Below are 18,205 nucleotides of genomic sequence, written 5' to 3'. Positions count from 1 at the left end.
TATATATTTGTAACACAAGTGGTATACTTTGGACTTTCCCAGCGGCAGAACGCATGCGTGCAAACACGTCTTCGCATGCCAGTCATGATGCCACGCTATTATAAAACATGACCAAGTTGCGCTCGATGCCGCTAACACCCAATGCAGAAACACTTTTCTTTCGACTTAGCGAACGACTTTTTAGCGCAAAACTAATCCCAAATAGAGGACGACCGCCGACTGCAGTTTGCAGTTTCCGTTTGCCGCTGGTCTCTGGCCGCGCTGTTGTTTGTGCATTGTTGCCGGTAACGCKCGTATGGTGCGTCATTTATGGCAGTTAATTAACCGCATTGCAGGAGGTGTGAAAATATTCAACTATGGAATTTATTACTACATATTTGATAATTAAATTAGCCGCGGCCATTTTAGGTGGCAGACACTGGCGATTCGTTGCTGCTCCTGTTGCTGCACCGTTATTGAGTTTATGTCTTTTATGGCAGCAATTAATAAACATGGCATGCCGACGGCGTTGGGTTCAAGAAATATATCGACAGGTAATTGCAAATATGAAGCCCCGGTAGGCAATAGTGGAAGGATTTTTAAGATATAACTCAAAAAGTTTAAAAGATTTTACTTGAGAATAAAAGAAATAGGCAAGATGAAAACGGGTAATACCACACCAATTCAAACCACGTCGTTCATCTCCACACCAGTGCTGTAAACGAAAATCTATGGTGAGGACACAGTCCAACGGAAACCTCACAAACAGACCTTCAAGTAATGTTACACCAAATTTAGGGAAAGTCATAGATCAACTTCTTCTTCTTCTTGATTGGCGTAGACACCGCTTACGCGATTATAGCCGAGTTAACAACAGCGCGCCAGTCGTTTCTTCTTTTCGCTACATGGCGCCAATTAGATATTCCAAGTGAAGTCAGGTCCTTCTCCACTTGGTCCTTCCAACGGAGTGGAGGTCTTCCTCTTCCTCTGCCTCCCCCGGCGGGTACATGACCTATCCAGCGTAGCCGCTGTCTTTTAATTCGCTGAACTATGTCATAGATCAACTTAGTTGTTATTAATTGCATTGAGTATTTTCCTTTTTTTTTTTTTTGGATATTACAAGTGCTTCCGGAGTTTGAAAGTAATTTGAATGCATGCTGCCGAGCTAACAGTCCTTGGTCGCATAAGTATCCGAGTTCGCTCCTGTTAGATAGACCCGATTGTCATGGTAACGGTTAATATTACAGTATTCGATCTGCTGTTATTGTTGTTGTATTTATTATATAATCCCAATTTTGGTGGTAAAGGTTAAGTGGGTTATCGTAAAAGTGATGCTGTTGTTATTATAGCGACAGAATCCTGAGCAATAAATGTGYTCTTTCGATGAGATCAAACCATGGGGAGAAGGGTGTTAGATCAGTGGAATTCACTGCACAATCATTGGAGAGCATTGTGTTCCTTAATCGGAAGCATACAGTTTAGCTATGCCGATGTTCAGTGGGTGGCATCCTGTTATCGTAAGTAGTACGGTGTTCTGACACTTCTGAAGTTCTTCTTTGTTTGCGACCATATTCGTCATAATCGGCCAGCTGATTGCCTTGTATATTGGTTATAACATTTTTTTCTCTTTTTCCCAGGTGCTGCCGGCCAGAGACTTCGGGATTTTACTGCGGTTTGTACTTTAGCAATATTCGCTATCGTACGCGGAGTGAAGGCACTATTCGGATAGGCAGCTGGTATTTAAGAGAGGTATGTAGTTTTCATTAATTCAATTCTTTGAATTTTTATTGCTACCAGCGTTGCTTCTAAAAGCTCACTGATTCAAAATAACTTGTTTGTTCTTCGAAGGATGTGGAATTTTCTGTTTTAGTACATACTTTCCTTCAAATTTAGCAATATCACCATCTTATTTAACTGAATCCCCTTATTCCAAGTTAATAATGCATACATGCATAAATAAAAAATAAACTTTACCAAAAGCAGACCTTGTTATATATAGCAAACTTTTTGTACAATTTATAATTATTTATTTGGATTTTAATTATATTTACTGAACAGCCCATAATCTGTAGATGACAAAGGAACCTTATACATAGCACAGAAGAATTATACCAAAATAATTAAACAAATACTTTTTAAAACACATACATATGTAGCATAACAATAATTTTGTGAGATTTCAATTCCGGTTTGTTACTGGAATTCGGTTCTTAAAGAACCCAATAGTGTACAAATAATGTCTTTTTGATATTTTTATTCATAATAGCATTCAAAAGACTGAATTAAAGACAATTTAATTTATATCTGTATATACATACATAAATTGTATTTAATTATAATATATATATTATGTGGAATTTAATTCTATAAAATCCGGTAGAATGAATGTTTTGCATTTTTTGATTGTTGTTTTTTCCCCCTATTCTATGCTTCAATTCAATATTTACTAGGGCATACCAGTTTTGGTGCTTTATTCATTAAAAACCAACTGATACCTAAGAGACAACTGGGTGGACTATTTATCTTTGACCCTTGTTTTATCAACTCTTTAGATTCCTCAATTGTATACTCAACCACATCGATCATCTCATCATCAACACCACCACCTTTAGTAGCCCGATCACCATCCGTAACTTCGCAATAATACATCACCTGTAATGCGCCAGAAGAGCCTACACCCGACCTACCATATTTAAATGTATAAATAAATTCGACAATTTCACATAAACTGTCATAACTACCTGTAGGTCAACACTTCCTCAATACGTTCAACAGCCACGTCATAACCGCACTCCTCTAGTACCTCTTCCCGAGCAATCTCACTCCAACTCTTGTTTTTATCCACAATACCTGCACACAGTTCCAATGTGACTCCGATTTTCGGAGGAAATTTTTGCAAATCTACTTCGCCAACATCACTTCCGGTTGAGGTAACGACGCTATGGAAGACAGCTTAAGAGCAGAACATACAGAAATTCACTATACTATTTCACTAAAAGAGTGTATTTTGTAAAGTCAAAAGTACTACAAACCTGGTCGAAATTGACGAACGAAAATGAGAACTCGTCTTGTCGTGTTGAACAAAATTACAGCAACACTATCATGAACTTTTAATAAATCCCAATTCTTTTCGACTCCATTCTGTACATAGTATAGTCTAAATGGTTTCACGTAAGGTGAATCCGCTGGCAGTGGACCCATCCACATTTTGGTTATGTTTTCCATTTTATCCAAAAAACTATTGAGTCCACGCAAAATAACTTGAAACCGAATTTTTACAAAAACACACTCCGCTCTCGCTATACTAAGTAAAAATAGAGAAGCAATTTGAGATAAGCGTACTATAAAACAAAAGTTTGAACTTTGATAAGAATTTAGAACAAACTTTTATTCCAACTCTTTTTGCTTTTTAATATGATATATATGCATTTTTTGCATATAAAGCACGAATGTTTATACAAATTATTTACCTACGGAACTATAGTGCGATGAACGTGTAAAAATGTTATAGACCGAGAGAACCCAAAACGTGTCGTTTACACTATTGGCACCGTACAACCAATTTAAAGCTTGCCTTAATTTAAGTCAATATTACATAAAAAATTATTCGAATAGTTTATCTCRTTTTGCTTTTTTGAATACAAACACCGGGTTTGTCAAACAGTCAGCTGATTACACTAAGAAAAAATTAGATTTGAACTACTAAATGTTTTGACTCAAATATTACATATAATTTGTTTATGCAAATATTGCATGTAAAATGGAATATTAATAAAACTTGCATTAAATTATAAATAAAGTAAATCTTTATTAAATGTTTAAAAAACATTAGAACATGAGCAGCAATTATTTGCATATGGCAATGTAGCAGTGTCAAGACTGACATTTGACGTTTCTGTTAGAAATTATTTTCATTTTGCTTTAACACTTTCTTTGCCAATTGTCAGAAGTTTTTCTCTACTGCCGTCAGGCATTACGTTAACTGTTCTGTGCACGCTAAAAATTGTAATTTTTAAGGAATAATTATACAACTTGTGATTAAACTGATCTGTAAATTTTTGCAGGACAACGACCAAGTGAAATAAAAGAAAAAACGAAAAATTTTCGAAAATGCAACCTGTTAAAGTCATATTTTCGAGCGTTGCACGCCGTGCTTTCTCAACGTCACCCAAAACCCTTGCGGCGAAGCAGATTACCGTACGTGAAGCCTTAAACACCGCCTTGGATGAAGAGATGGCACGCGACGACCGTGTATTTCTAATGGGTGAAGAGGTTGCTCAATACGATGGTGCTTATAAGGTAAATCATAAGTTTATGCYTTCATCCGAATCGACGTGGTCAACATCTGCATGATTACGTAAAGCGTATAAGTTATAAATGTGTATAGTGAACAAGACAGCTGACAAATTTATGGATAGTTGTCGATAAGAGCACGCGCAGTGAACAACATACGTAAGAATTAAATTAGTTTCAAAACTATGTAAGCTATACTTATACATTACTATTAAGACAATTTTAAGACACAACGGAAGGTCATACACCGACGGTCGTTTAGACATTAAAAAAAAAAATCATGCGTTCTTATCTGTTAGCAGCGTGCCAAARGCGACGCCGATTAACTACGTATCTACTGATAAGCAGCATCAGTATTGTTTACACCGAATATACTTTTTTTAATTATAGGTTTTTARTTAGATGCTAATTTATTTATTTTCCCGCCACAGGTGTCTCGAGGCCTTTGGAAGAAATATGGTGATCACCGCGTTGTAGACACACCTATTACAGAAATGGGTTTTGCCGGTATTGCTGTAGGAGCTGCTATGGCTGGCTTACGACCAATTTGCGAATTCATGACCTTTAACTTTTCCATGCAAGCTATTGATCATGTAAGTATTAAACTAATAGAYAAACATTTTATTTCATAAAGTAATATGAATGCGAATTCTTATTAAAATGTATTTTTTACATTTGAGATACATTCATTTATGCCATAAATGACCTAGTACCGTTCTAATATGAAAATATCATAAAGCTATTTAAAGGAATTTGCTTATTAATTGAAAATATACAATTGATTTACTATTGGGATTATGGCATTATTCCCGTCTCTTTACAATCACAAAATTATTTTCCATCTCCAATTATTTTAATTTTAAACGAATTTATGAAAAATGCTTTAGCTTGGTAACCAATTTAATTATTTGCTGTTCGAGAGTAGCTTAAATCTGCACCAGGTGGAAAAGTCAACATTATATTATTGTTATACACATATCGAAAAATAACAGTAAGGCATAGATAATCTGAAATGTGTAATGATGAAAATTGTTTAATTATATCGAATAAGTTTTAAAAATCAAATAACCAATTATTCATATTAACTCATATTATCTGGAATAAATTTGTGCATTAAACAAAAAGAAAAATTCTTTGTACAGAGAGATGTTTTGACTGTGAAGTTACTTATCTTTTAACTATTTCAAGAAATTCATAAGAAAAACAAAAAGTTTTTTTTTCATGGATAAAAATTTTTTCCGAAGTAACACAGTAATTGTCATGAACATGCTTAAAATTATTAAAATAGCTTGATAAAAAACTTTTTCTTATTTTTGGATGCAGCTCAAAACCTTAAATAGCTTAGGACATAAGTCAGCGCAAAGTCAAAACATCTCGCTATACAAATTTTTTTTGTTTACTGTATCTGTTTAGGTAAATTAATGACAAAGGCTGTTATTAATTTTAAAGTAATACTAGCAAAATAATTTGACGCTATCTATCACCTTTCAATCATACACAAGCCTTTTTATTTATCTCATACATTTATCATCCTCATTAGTCATTACTTTCGCTGTGAAATATCAACACTTTAATTTCTCAATTTTTTTTATAATATATGAACAATTTTTGTAATCGGATAATATGGGTTAAGATATAACCGTACTTTTAAATCGCATTCAAGTTATCATAAAAAATCTAAAAAAAATCTAAAGAATTCTTAATATCTAATTAACCCATGTTATCCAATTATGCACAGGTGAACTTAATGTCAAGYCAAACACACCCTGGCTCATTAAACAGTCTAAAAACCTTCAACAGCGAGGGCTTTCGACCTTATCATATTAATCATGCTTCCATGCTGCAGCCAAAGAAACCAAGTTCGATAGGTGATTTACCTGGTCGTCATGAAATTATYGAAAGCCCACGTCAGAGATGGTTGAATGATATCAACAATATAATTGATGAACCTACAACGATGCACGAAATTCAAGCGCCGGCCATTAACAATAGCAAAATGGAAGCGGCACGTCTCATTGTAATACGTCGCCGCAAAATGAAGAAACACAAGTTGAAGAAATTGCGCCGTAAGATGAAATTCGAATGGGCCAAGGTGCGTCAACGCCGTGAGATGCGTAAAGAGAAGGCATTCCAAGCCAAGTTAATAGCGCAAGTAAAAGCGGGTGAAGCATTTAACGCCGAGCAGTACRTCGAGGAGCAACTGCGCAAGGCTAATGAGAATCCATTGCCACGCTACTGGAAGGGACGCCGCTTGCCTGCGTTTATCATCAAAGAGAAGTTAGGCATTAAATGAAAATTGTTCATAGATAATTAGGGTTAATGAATTTGTATATGAGAGAAGTGTTGGTATTTCATTGGTATGATGTAAAAATAAATTTCAAATAACACAAACATCATCGTACATGACATTTTGTGCGTTGGTTTTTATTTGTATTACAAAAACACTCTTCTTAAACAAAAGGTAATAAACTCCGCAGCAAAGACATTTTATATGTCTGCCGGTATGGTCAACGTGCCAATAGTTTTTCGTGGTCCTAACGGTGCTGCTGCTGGTGTAGCAGCTCAACATTCCCAATGTTTTGCTGCCTGGTACGCACACTGTCCCGGTTTGAAGGTTATATCACCTTACGACAGTGAGGATGCACGTGGCTTACTTAAAGCTGCCATTCGCGATCCTGATCCAGTAGTTTTCCTAGAAAATGAAATGCTGTACGGTGTTGCCTACCCAGTGGAAGATAAGGTGTTGGACAAAGACTTTGTATTGCCCATTGGCAAGGCTAAAGTCATGAAGCCTGGCAATCATATAACTTTGGTGGCGCACTCAAGAGCTGTTGAAACCACATTAGCAGCTGCCGCCGAATTGGCTAAAAAGGGTGAGTCGGTTTGAGTTTTAAATTATTACTTTGTTGTATTGGTTTTTTATTTATTTTTTTTTTTTTTCGCAGGTATTGAAGCTGAGGTCATCAACTTGCGTTCAATCCGCCCATTAGATATGGACACGATTTGCCAGTCCGTCAAGAAGACACATCACCTCGTGACAGTGGAACAAGGCTGGCCACAACATGGTAAAATATTAGAAATATAACAAATAAATATAAAAATTGATCAAATTGTGTTTAGGTGTTGGCGCCGAAATTTGCGCCCGCATAATGGAGGATGAAACCTTCTTCCACTTGGATGCCCCCGTGTGGCGTGTGTGCGGCGTTGATGTGCCTATGCCTTATGCAAAGACCCTGGAAGCAAATGCCTTGCCACAAGCGCAAAACGTCGTGGAAGCTGTCACCAAAATTATTGGACCCAAAAAGTAGAAAATTACTCACCTTAGAACAATTCAATTAGACAGATCGAACGATCATTCACAAACAACATCACCCACAAACTTATTTGTTTCTAATGAAAAGACATGCTGATATTTTGATGAGCTGCCGCAAATTCACAGTTTCGAGTAAAACTTTAACACTTTACACTTACACTTGATAGCATTATGATAAGTGCAAAGTCTTTAATTTTTTACCACTCWGTTAAATTGAAGCTGCTCAGAGTAGTTGCACATTAAATGTTCAGAAAATTTGGAATTCGGCGATTTGTCTTCTAAAATTGAAAGCATATTTCATTAATTGGTAGGCACACTTCATTGGGAGGCTAATCCATTAACGAACAACGTTGTGCTACATACCTGCCATATGTATACATTTAAAATATGAGCAAAGTACGTGGGTGAGCACACACGTAATTTGTGATTATTAATAAAACAATTTTTAGTTAAAAACAAAAATTAAAGTAATTATCGATTCTCATAAGGTAAAACGGTCAGCAAATCAATTTTGAAATAAAAATTAATTATGAATACTAAATTTAGTATTTTTGTTCGTTAAACTGTGGGCAATATTATGATAAGGTGACTTAGAAAACGTCACTATAACATAGTAATCAGTCAACGTGATGGCAGGACGCGACACTGAATAGGGTGATGTTTCTAACACTCAAGAACMTCTAAAGTAYATACATTCATATATAAATGATCAACGTGACGAASCGAGTCGATTTAGTCATATCCGTCGTTGTAGTAACGACAGAAAACATTTCTGAAGTAATTTCGAGCGGTGGTGGTTTTATCCTTGGTCGGATAAAAGTCCAGTTCTGTTCCGGTTACGTAAACCCGATTCTCGCGCCAACAGTTGTTGTTGTTGTAGCGGCAGAATTCTGTCGAGTTGACGGTCTAACTGGTCGCCTCTATAGACAACCTGACCTAACAATGGCTAAGGATGGCTCAGCTACAGCAACTGCTATACTCTATTTACATATTTTCTCTATTTGCAAACAAAATKAGTAATAAACTTATTTGGTACATAAATTTTCATCAATTATATTTAGCTTTAGTCATGTATATGTCAGTGTTGTAGGAGTGTAGGTACGTGTATGCAAAGACAAAAATATATCTGGATACCTTYTCGTATCCATGTTCGTAATTAAGGTTAATTTTTTCCTTTGTTATTAAAAAGTAGACATGATTAACCCTAAAAACCATTTAAGTCCTATCTGCGCCATCCAAATATTTCGGTTATTCGATTTGCTGCAGAAGTTATTAAGCCCCCCGCAAGGCTTGATTGTTGTGCAGCGACRTTCCTGATTAAATCCGAATCTTCAATATCCTGCTCATTTGGGAAATTCGGTACTGCCTCCCAACCCGAGCGTAAAGAATTTTCATCTGTAAAACGTTTTAGAATGAGTGAATTTCAAATATAAAAATTGTGTCAGTCTCACCTTCCGATTCTGATTCAGTCGCCGTTTCAATACCCTTAAGCAAAGAATCCACCGATTTCATTAAAGGTGCATTCGATATTTCATAGAATCCATGGCGTCCTAAATTGCTCTTCTCTACATCCAAAATGGCCAAAACGTTTTCCAATGTGTGATTTTCATTCAGGTTTCGTAATTGCACCTGTTGTGTATAAGCGAGGTACATGATATTTGAATTTAAACGCGATACTTTGCGCAAAAATTGCTCTTCGTTGAGTTTACGACAAAAGTCACTGTAATTTACATATACATTAAACATATGTTTAGAATATGTACATTTCTGAAAGTTGTGATTTATCTTACCCATACGACACTTTAAATGGCAATCGCACATTCAGGTAGAAACTCAGAAGTTCTGTCAGTTGGGTTGTGTACGTAAGTGCTCCAATAATGCGGAATGCGCTGGTGCGACTCGGTGCAACTTGATTGCCTTCGTTCTTCGGTACATCGTCCTTRTTATCGGATAACCAATCTAAATAAGCTGTATAATCGCCATTAGCAGGCAGTGAAGGCGCTACAATAAGATATTGCATCTCGCTTATTCCACTACCGTGAAATACCCATTTACCGCGTATGTAGGAGGTATTCTTGGCATCTGCCAATTGCTCCATAGTTTCGCAATCATTTTTTCCAGGGACCACGGTATTAAAGCGCTTTTCATTTTTCAACACAACTTCCGAAATCGGGAAAACGTATTTAACAAGTTCATTTATATCGTGTCGTGTTACTTGCTGCACCTTATCCAATAGACCAGTGTATCGTTCCCGCAATTTGTTGATCTTCTCATATCTATCGAAAACGTAGTCACCTAAAGCTTTTACCTTTATTGGATAATTAGGCAACTGTTTACGCTTGTCGAAATTTACTTTAGACAACAGATCCTTTTGCTCTTTTCGTTTCGTCAAAAACATTTGCTTCTCTGATACTAATCTATTAAGCAGTTGAATTTTTTTCTTCTTCTGCTTAATCTCACATTGCAAGTTTTCGCTGGAACGTTGCTCTCGCATATACTCTTCATAGCGGTTATTCAAATCCTTGAGACCACCTTTTGTTTTAATATATTTTTGTTGTTTTTCGAATAAACTATATGGAATACAAGCAATGATGGTACATACTTACAAGTATAGGTTAAATATTCCAATACTCACTTTTCCTTTTGTGTACAACCAGCAACGTTACTGTGAACAATATTGCCATTGCGAACACATGAACAGCAGTGGAAATTATGCTGGTGCTGTGATTTGATGCACAGTGGGCACCGATACCTTAAACCCAGTATGTCTTCTGGGTTTGTGCGACTGGCAGAATCCCTGTAAACATCCTCACTTGAACTAGACACGTGAAATCTCAAATTAGGTGCGTTGATGCTTTCATCGGACGACGTTCTGGACATAGATGCCATAACATAGTCGTCCACAAAAACCACAACTAACTCTACCAGCTACCTTTGCGCTGCGTCACAGTTCCTTTTCTCTTTCAACACAACAGGTAATAGTATATCTGTTTTAACGCATTTGCCATATTATTACAGAATATGCTGTAATATTTTGAATTGCTATTCCTTTTGCTTAAACACTACTCCAAAGTTTTTATTGAACAAAGTATTTACAGTTTATATTCAATGGCTTGATAACTAAAATTTTGTTGTCTTTTTTTCACAAATATTGCAGTTGACAGTCAGGGTTGCAGATTCACAAATTGTTAAGCAGTCGCCTGTCTGTTTTCTAGTTGCGAAATCAAATGACAAGTTTCAGGTAGAGAGGTTGTTTAAGAAGTGATCGCTACAGGACAAACGCATAGTTTTCTTTGTACCTACGTGATGATTTCAAACTGTTTAACATATGTTTTTTGATATACATACATGGCTTACTTACTAAATCCAAGTCTGAACACTTTAATTTTGTTGTAGTAAGAGTTAAAACACAATGTAAATTCACTTTATTGAAAATACTATAAACTAATATACTATTCTCTAAGATATTTATTTATAGTGAGGCCTTTCTCATACGAAAAATTCAAAACTAAAAGAAATTTAGTTATGAYCTTTATAGTGGACAGCACAGTTATGTATTATTTGTGTTTACATGTATTATCAGCTGGTAAAAATGCCATATGATAGTACAACCCAAAGGGTGTTTTTAATTGTTACAAACACGTATCTACAGGGTGGCGCAAGTTTTTTTATGAAACGAAATTGATTTGCTGGTCTGAAATTTAATGCAACTGTTTACTTTTTAGACAGCAATACTTTTAATAACTTGGTATACATTATTTCTTCAAACACTGTGCAGACCTATTCAAATAATCAACATTTGTTACTAAAAATCACTAAATGAGCATTATATACCTATATTTTCAATTTCAGGCCACAACCCGTACGAAAAAAGAAGGCGAAGGCATAAAAAAAATGGAAAAACGTACATATATTTGTACATACTTATGTATATTCAAACGGCTTATTACCCATCTTTTAGATATGGACATGGAATGTTTTTCAATAAATTTATGTAAATTTATATTGTATTAAAAATATTTCCAATTTATTCGGATAAAACATTGCACATACATATTAAATATATTTAGCACATGCAATTGAGTTTTGTTTTGTTTTCTAAAGCGATTGCACAGTAATTTATAAAAAATCGCTTAATAAGGTATGATATATACAAATATGTATGCTGTCTCTTATACACATCTAGATGTGTATAAGAGACAGGCACATACATATTAAATATATTTAGCACATGCAATTGAGTTTTGTTTTGTTTTCTAAAGCGATTGCACAGTAATTTATAAAAAATCGCTTAATAAGGTATGATATATACAAATATGTATGTATGAATAACCTCAAATAAATAGAAAATGCAACAATATTTTTTTTATATATAATTTGCTTTTATTCAGTAATTAAACTTTTTGCAGTCGTTAAAGTCAAATCGAATGATACATGTACTAGACTGGACCCTTTGGATCCATATATGTAGACATTCAAAGTAGAAAACAATATTTCTCCACAATTTTTGCTGCATAATTTATGGTAGACAATATTTTCTTTAATAATCGCTGCCCAAATAATTTATTACAACTATAATATAATTTGCAAATACGAAAATAATAGGGGCAATGAAAAACTAGTACAAATGCAAAATGTAGCAGGGCAACCGGAATTAACACAATTAGCACAAACTAGTTGATTACATTAAATTTAACTTAAAAATAGCAAAAAACGCATGCTTAAATGCTATGTATACGTTTGTATGTATGTAGAATGGATTCTTTGCATATTGTCTTATAATTGCAAAAAACCGTAACTAATGATATAAATAAATTAAGTGATCATCGAACTGCCTTTGAAAAGGAGACCTAACGAATACATATTTATTGGCTGAAGATACATGCGTGCCGATTACAGTCACCATTTCAATTACAAAATATTACACATGCTCCAAATTAATATCGCCATCTGCTCAATTGACGTCAGCTTACCTACATATGTAAGTATTGTGCAAATGCGCTTTTGCAAAGGTAGCAAAACAATTTTTCGTCTAAAAGAGTTTAGTTGTATGTATTTTATGTTGTTACTCTACTTTAGTTGCATTTATGTAAATACTAAAATCTAATTCGCGACTGTATTTGCTGCGAATCTGTTGATTGTTGGCTTGTTGGTGGTAGCGTTGATGATGACGGCGAAGATGTTGTCGGTAAAGGCGGTTGTATCAACGCTACTGGCACATTTGCCGAGGCAGACGACGGTGGTGGTGGTGGTAGTTGTGGAACTTCCATATGTGTTGGTAAAAATAATGGCAGTGGTGGCAAAGCGCCAAATGGGTGTTTGCCCATAGTCACACCAGTTACATTGTTAGTCGTTAAGAACCCCTCGCTCGCTACAGGCTGCGCTTGCGCGAAGCACGAAAGCGCTGCTGCCGAAATATTGCTTAAATCGGCCACATCAAATACTACTGCGGGTCATTGAGCGCAGTGATCTTTTTTCGACCCATTTTGTGATGATGTTAGATTAGTCTTTTGTTTTTGCAAATCCTAAAATATTACAATTTTAGAATAAATAAAAAAATAGTGTTTATAAGTAAAAAAAATCGTGAAAAATCGTTTTTTTAATATACCCTCGTGTTTTTAATATATTTTATGCCTTACCCCGAGATCCTTAAATGTTCGAACAGCTTGCTTTTCAAAATTTGAAACTCCGCCCAACGACTCTATTTGTTTACTCTTGATGACTTGACTATTATTGTTGTTCGTGTTACTATTATTATTATTGTTTGTTATGGTGGACGAACCAGATTGGAATACATTCACTTTCATGTTGTCCACTGAGTAGTTTGAAGCTGCATTTTTCTTGTATCGCTGTTTTTGTGACGGGGCCACCTGTGCCCTAACGGTAGCGGGGTAGATACTAACGATCTCCACGCCATCTGATTCACTACTGCTCTCCCGTCGATTTGGTGCATTTAGCACTAAGGCAGTTTTTGTGTTGGGCATTGCCGTTGTTGTGGTGTTACTATTGCCCGGCCGCAATATATGTTGTGAAGTCAACAATATATCGCTGGGACAACGGTAGTTATCTAAATCTATGACTTGTACGTTGGTCTCCCCAGATTTGGAATGTTTAGATTGAGATGACATAGTTGTCGATGGATTGACGCTGGTTGGGATCGGTAACGGCGGTAGAATGGCGCTAGTTGCTTTAGCTGAGGTGATGGCGGTATTGCTGTTCAAAACGTTTTGCATACCAAATTCTAAATTTGTTGTAGCAGGATTRAAGGAGGGTGGCTGCTGTGGCAATTGTGGTTTTTTGTTGTTATCATAGGTGCTGCTGGTACTGGATATATTACTTTGTGTTTGCGCTTTTGCTGCCTTGGTAGCACCTTTTCCACCATTCTTGCGTTTTAGACTATTCGAGGCGCTACTACTTGCTACAGATTCAGTGTCGGAGTTCGCGAATGAGCTACGGCTGCCTGTAGCGAATTCCTCAAACTGTTTCATATATGCGTTAGTAGCTGGCGCATTTTGTGTACCACCGCTGGGAGCACCCGAACCAGCGGTGATATTTGCCACTGTGGAGCTTCCCGAATTGGAATTGCTACCGTTGTCTTTTTCTTTCTTTTTCTCTTTTGCCTTTTTAGCTGCCGTTTTGCGTTTTTCAATCTCTCGTTGGAGTTCTTCGAGACGCATCCAATCCTTTGGCCACAGTTCCACGACCTTTTCACGGAAAAATACATTGATGAAATCCTCAAGAGTCTCCTTTCGTGTGCCTAGCACTGGATATGAAGTCCAACGTACTTGATATACGTCGTAGAGTAAGTTTCTAAAATACCATAATATTAATTCAGTATTATCAATTTTTGGAAAGGATTTCCATGCTTACCGTAAATTGGTATTCCATGGGAATTTCTTTTTTGGCAATTTTGGTGGATGCTCAGCATTCATATTAATGGCGCTGAAATATGATGTAACTGATATATAAGATCGTTCAAGATTGATAGAAAGGATATTATATTTTTCTTACATTTCAGCTTGTTTTCGTATTTCTGCTTCGAAATTTGCAATAACGCCGGGCATTGCTTCAATGATGGCCTTACGTAACTTACAAAGTGCTCTTTTGCTCTTCATTTTTTCTTCCTTAATACGCAGCTGTTTCGCTTTACGCAAGAAGAAGTATTTAGGCAGAACGAGATGATACTCCAAGTGTGCAAAAACCATGTTTCTATGATTCTTTTCGATACATAACAGTGCCTCATCGATTCTAAATATATTACATGTATGAAACTAGTTTCACTTCAATATACATATACTCAGTTGGAACTTACTTTAAAAAGACTTCGACTAGCGAATCGTCAAACTGGAAACGTTTACCAGTCATATTCTTCATTTTTACGATTTCCTTAAACTGTTGAACATCCGCAATTATTTCAGCTTCGATGTCTGGAAGCTTAGTATCGCTAGTGCGCAACTCTAAAATATACATTGTCATTATTTCAAAGGAAACTAATTTGGTTTTTAATATGTAACATACTTTCTGTGCTTTCTCCAATGCTATTTTTCACTTTCTTCTCTTGTGGTTCACTATCGTGGGAGTCACTGTCATCACTGGATTCGTCCGATTCACCACTTGTTGAAGAATCGTCTTCATCGGATGACTTACTAGCAGTTCCTTTTAGTTCGCCGTTAATTGCTTTTGCTTCAGAGTTGCCGCTTTGTCGGTTACCATTTCCGCCTTCTTGCATTTTAAGGAAATTGTCACGTTTTGCTTTGAGCATGTCCTTGATTGTTGTTGTCTTTACAACTTTTTGCCGGCCGCGCTCTTTTTCGGAATCAGAACCCACCGACGATGGTTTGGGTGAATTCGACGTAGACGAACTACCGATTACAGAATTTTTSACATTTTTCCCCTTCTTAGTATTACACTCCGGGCTGGTCTTTGGTTTTTTTGTCGGATTAGTATTTGAATTGGCGCGGGGACGTTTTTCATCAGGATGTGATATGGCACTACCATTTTTGTTGCCCTTTACTGTGTCAGCACTGGATACTTCACCATCTGAATCGGCATCTTCTTCAGCATCTTCATCGCTGCTGGACGAGCTATCCGAAGAAGATGAGGATATAACGCGCTTTCTCGGTCGATTAGGCATTTTTATAATTTCATCCGTTTTCGTAGTCGTCGATTCAGTGTGAAGTTTTTGGAATTCCAAAGGGCCACAATTTATGTAGAAGCCACCTTCAATTGTTTCCATTTCTTCTGGAATAATTTCATCGTACTGTAAAATATAATTCAAAATTAATTATTAAATATAATATGTTGATGACAAAGCACATACTGCTTCTGTGTTATCTATAAAAGAATCAGATTCATCGTATCCTAAGCCAATATCGCAGAGGTCATCTTTTTTGCTACGACCGCGGCCGCTACTGTACGCACTACCGTATTTCTTTTCTAATTCCCGCGCAATTCTAGCAACATCATCGTCATTGTCATTGAACGGATCAGTGAAACCATTTGTTTTTTGTTTCAATTTTTTCTGCTTTTTCTACATAATTGAAAAAATATATATGTATGTATATACTTATGGAACTTTTTTTTTAACTCGAAAATGAAAATTTACCTTTTCCAAATGCAATAGTCTGGAATAATTGAATTCGGGATACTTGCAAGAATCTGTGGGAAACAATTCTATTGTAAGCCGCATAGATTTATTATTTTTGCGATCAGGGATCGCATCCGTGGTGCTTATCCCATCTTGATTTGGTTGACCAGAGAGAAAATCAACACCGAAACGAGAAGTAGTCGTTGATAAAGTACCGCCGCTTATTGTTCCTATAACACCGGTAGCAGCGCTCCCACCAGCTCCGAAGTTGGATACCGATGTTGTACTACTTACAGTTGTAAATGAAACTCTCTTCATTTCAGACATTTCCACCGAATTATTATTTTATTTCAACTGAGATTTGTAAAGTTATAAAGTTTCCAAAATATGGTGAGCAACATTAATAAACCTGGCAACGTGACTTTTCATTGCCTGTGTACGTGAAAAATGTTAAAATTGTATTACTCTCTCTATTCACAGAATATATTTATAAAAATTAATTATTCGTTGAACAAAATGTTTTTTTTTTTTTTTTGTTTAATATGTTTAAAAAATTATGTTTTCTCTTCTTCCAATGCAACTATTTTCCTTTTCTTTATGCCATTGGCGCAATTGTCTTTTATTCGCTTTACCACTACATTTATTGCAAGAGTAAACGCACTCAAGTAAACGCACCACCTTCTCTCTCCTATTTGTTCCCTTGCTTCAATCAACACTACTCCACATATCACATACAATATACAATACTACACTGTGCTGCTGCTTCAGGCGCTGCTTAGGCTTCTGCTACCGCGAATACTTTTTACATATCTGCTGCATGCAGCTCCAGGCCGACGACGTGACTAAAATTTTACACACTTTGTAACTTACTGAACACTTTCTTCTCCAACTTTATTTTTYAACAAAACTATTTATTTTTAATAAAATGCAGATTATTTGACACTCAATGTTTGTAGTTATGCAAATTTGCTAATTTTTCAATCGGTTCAATTTTTGCATTTTGTTATTTTGGAGCATCCACAAAAGTCTTTCATTCTCCTTATTCCATTTCGCGGTTGATTTGGTAAAATATAAAATACTACACTTTGAAAAAGGCAACAGCAACTCTTTTCAGAAAGTAACAAATATTATTACTAAAGAAACGCTACAAATATATGCAGTTATAGCCAAATACTGTTTTCAATAAAAAAAAATATTGACAATCAAACTAATAATAAAGTAAAGGTAGACTTATTTAAACAAATCATTTCAAATAAGTTATCTTATATATTCAAACAATATATGTWAACAATTTAGGAATAATAATTGCAACCCTAAGCTGCGAAAATACTAAATAATCGTCYAAATGCAAATATTCAATTACTTTGACATTTTGCGAATGTCAAGTAAATGCAATTTCACAAATATGCATTCAGCAGAGAGTTGCCACAAATGGAACAAATTAAATATTTTGAAATTCATGACAGTATTTTAAGTGAGTTCGAAAGTATTTAATTCTTTCGAAAATAGAAATATTTGTGAAGTTATCAAATAAAAGTCGAAAAATAAAAGTATCAATAGAGTGGCTATGTATATTAATAGGAGACGCAGAATTATTGTTTGAAAAAGTTACATGAAGAGGYTTCTTTTGTAGTAAGGGGCGTTTTTATATGTTAAAATTGGAATGAAAAAGAAATATTAATCAATAACAAAGTATGTGGCCGTTCCGTTCCGTTCCCGATACAACTGCCTCCATGTAAGTGACTGTATCAAGGTCTGTCGCCAGCATCTTAACTGCCACTACAACAACAAATACTGTGACTATATTCGTTACCTACTATACCAGATAGAAAGGATTCATACTCAGGTAGTAAGTAATCATGTTACCGTAGTCACGTATCTAAACATATATATTTTAATGGAAACGTCAGAATTATATACATAAATGCGAGATTTTCAAATAATCACTGAATACCTCAAATGGAAATAGTCACAATAATGGAAAATTCGAAATGTATTAAGTTGTAATGACATATTTTTTTGATTGAAGCGAT

At 35.6% G+C, this 18,205-nt stretch overlaps 4 protein-coding genes across 10 annotated transcripts; 1 reads left to right on the top strand and 3 right to left on the bottom strand.

The window, feature by feature from the left end:
- Nucleotides 1–2,218: 2,218 nt before the first annotated feature.
- LOC108975044 (uridine diphosphate glucose pyrophosphatase-like) lies at nucleotides 2,219–3,629 on the bottom strand. 3 transcript variants are annotated; one of them, XM_018943280.1, is made up of 4 exons: nucleotides 3,450–3,629; nucleotides 3,012–3,283; nucleotides 2,721–2,931; nucleotides 2,219–2,662 (listed from the first exon to the last, which is right to left on the bottom strand). In XM_018943280.1, the coding sequence occupies exons 2-4, from the start codon at nucleotides 3,202–3,204 to the stop codon at nucleotides 2,416–2,418; spliced, it is 651 nt and encodes a 216-aa protein (XP_018798825.1). In that variant the 5' UTR covers nucleotides 3,205–3,283; nucleotides 3,450–3,629; the 3' UTR covers nucleotides 2,219–2,415. The 3 variants fall into 3 exon arrangements, with proteins under 3 accessions (XP_018798825.1, XP_018798827.1, XP_018798828.1); XM_018943282.1 differs by having other exon boundaries at nucleotides 3,012–3,278; XM_018943283.1 differs by having other exon boundaries at nucleotides 3,454–3,629.
- A 277-nt stretch (nucleotides 3,630–3,906) lies between these two features.
- On the top strand, nucleotides 3,907–8,047 carry LOC108975043 (pyruvate dehydrogenase E1 component subunit beta, mitochondrial). 2 transcript variants are annotated; one of them, XM_018943278.1, is made up of 6 exons: nucleotides 3,907–3,984; nucleotides 4,044–4,278; nucleotides 4,704–4,865; nucleotides 6,734–7,145; nucleotides 7,218–7,337; nucleotides 7,393–8,047. In XM_018943278.1, the coding sequence occupies exons 2-6, from the start codon at nucleotides 4,090–4,092 to the stop codon at nucleotides 7,578–7,580; spliced, it is 1,071 nt and encodes a 356-aa protein (XP_018798823.1). In that variant the 5' UTR covers nucleotides 3,907–3,984; nucleotides 4,044–4,089; the 3' UTR covers nucleotides 7,581–8,047. The 2 variants fall into 2 exon arrangements, with proteins under 2 accessions (XP_018798823.1, XP_018798824.1); XM_018943279.1 differs by lacking the exons at nucleotides 6,734–7,145; nucleotides 7,218–7,337; nucleotides 7,393–8,047 and adding an exon at nucleotides 6,011–6,680.
- A 563-nt stretch (nucleotides 8,048–8,610) lies between these two features.
- Nucleotides 8,611–10,810, bottom strand: LOC108975041 (beclin 1-associated autophagy-related key regulator). The gene is made up of 4 exons (XM_018943277.1): nucleotides 10,221–10,810; nucleotides 9,376–10,155; nucleotides 9,037–9,305; nucleotides 8,611–8,980 (listed from the first exon to the last, which is right to left on the bottom strand). Exons 1-4 carry the CDS (start codon nucleotides 10,472–10,474, stop codon nucleotides 8,808–8,810), a joined length of 1,476 nt encoding a protein of 491 aa, XP_018798822.1. The 5' UTR covers nucleotides 10,475–10,810; the 3' UTR covers nucleotides 8,611–8,807.
- A 1,607-nt stretch (nucleotides 10,811–12,417) lies between these two features.
- LOC108975047 (yemanuclein-alpha) lies at nucleotides 12,418–17,236 on the bottom strand. 4 transcript variants are annotated; one of them, XM_018943298.1, is made up of 9 exons: nucleotides 16,834–17,236; nucleotides 16,191–16,604; nucleotides 15,906–16,115; nucleotides 15,104–15,845; nucleotides 14,898–15,042; nucleotides 14,597–14,833; nucleotides 14,456–14,527; nucleotides 13,225–14,395; nucleotides 12,418–13,110 (listed from the first exon to the last, which is right to left on the bottom strand). In XM_018943298.1, exons 2-9 carry the CDS (start codon nucleotides 16,497–16,499, stop codon nucleotides 13,039–13,041), a joined length of 2,958 nt encoding a protein of 985 aa, XP_018798843.1. In that variant the 5' UTR covers nucleotides 16,500–16,604; nucleotides 16,834–17,236; the 3' UTR covers nucleotides 12,418–13,038. The 4 variants fall into 4 exon arrangements, with proteins under 4 accessions (XP_018798843.1, XP_018798842.1, XP_018798844.1 ...); XM_018943297.1 differs by having other exon boundaries at nucleotides 16,848–17,236; XM_018943299.1 differs by having other exon boundaries at nucleotides 16,908–17,236.
- Nucleotides 17,237–18,205: the final 969 nt, after the last annotated feature.

The sequence above is a fragment of the Bactrocera latifrons genome, unplaced genomic scaffold, assembly GCF_001853355.1.
Source record: "Bactrocera latifrons isolate USDA-ARS-PBARC rearing strain unplaced genomic scaffold, ASM185335v1 scaffold_60, whole genome shotgun sequence".
NCBI lineage: Eukaryota > Metazoa > Arthropoda > Insecta > Diptera > Tephritidae > Bactrocera > Bactrocera latifrons.
Note: the sequence above shows the minus strand (reverse complement) of the source record. Positions and strands in the feature narration are given on the sequence as shown.

What these genes read in the sequence shown, in the direction of transcription:
- LOC108975044 (XM_018943280.1), bottom strand. Translation starts at nt 3,204, where the DNA reads ATGGAAAACATAACCAAAATGTGGATGGGTCCACTGCCAGCGGATTCA. An exon ending in CGTTCGTCAATTTCGACCAG is followed by an intron (nt 2,932 to 3,011) that starts GTTTGTAGTACT and finishes TCTGCTCTTAAG; the next exon opens with CTGTCTTCCATAGCGTCGTT. An exon ending in GAGGAAGTGTTGACCTACAG is followed by an intron (nt 2,663 to 2,720) that starts GTAGTTATGACA and finishes TAAATATGGTAG; the next exon opens with GTCGGGTGTAGGCTCTTCTG.
- LOC108975043 (XM_018943278.1), top strand. Translation starts at nt 4,090, where the DNA reads ATGCAACCTGTTAAAGTCATATTTTCGAGCGTTGCACGCCGTGCTTTC. An exon ending in CCATGCAAGCTATTGATCAT is followed by an intron (nt 4,866 to 6,733) that starts GTAAGTATTAAA and finishes CTTAAACAAAAG; the next exon opens with GTAATAAACTCCGCAGCAAA. An exon ending in CGCCGAATTGGCTAAAAAGG is followed by an intron (nt 7,146 to 7,217) that starts GTGAGTCGGTTT and finishes TTTTTTTCGCAG; the next exon opens with GTATTGAAGCTGAGGTCATC.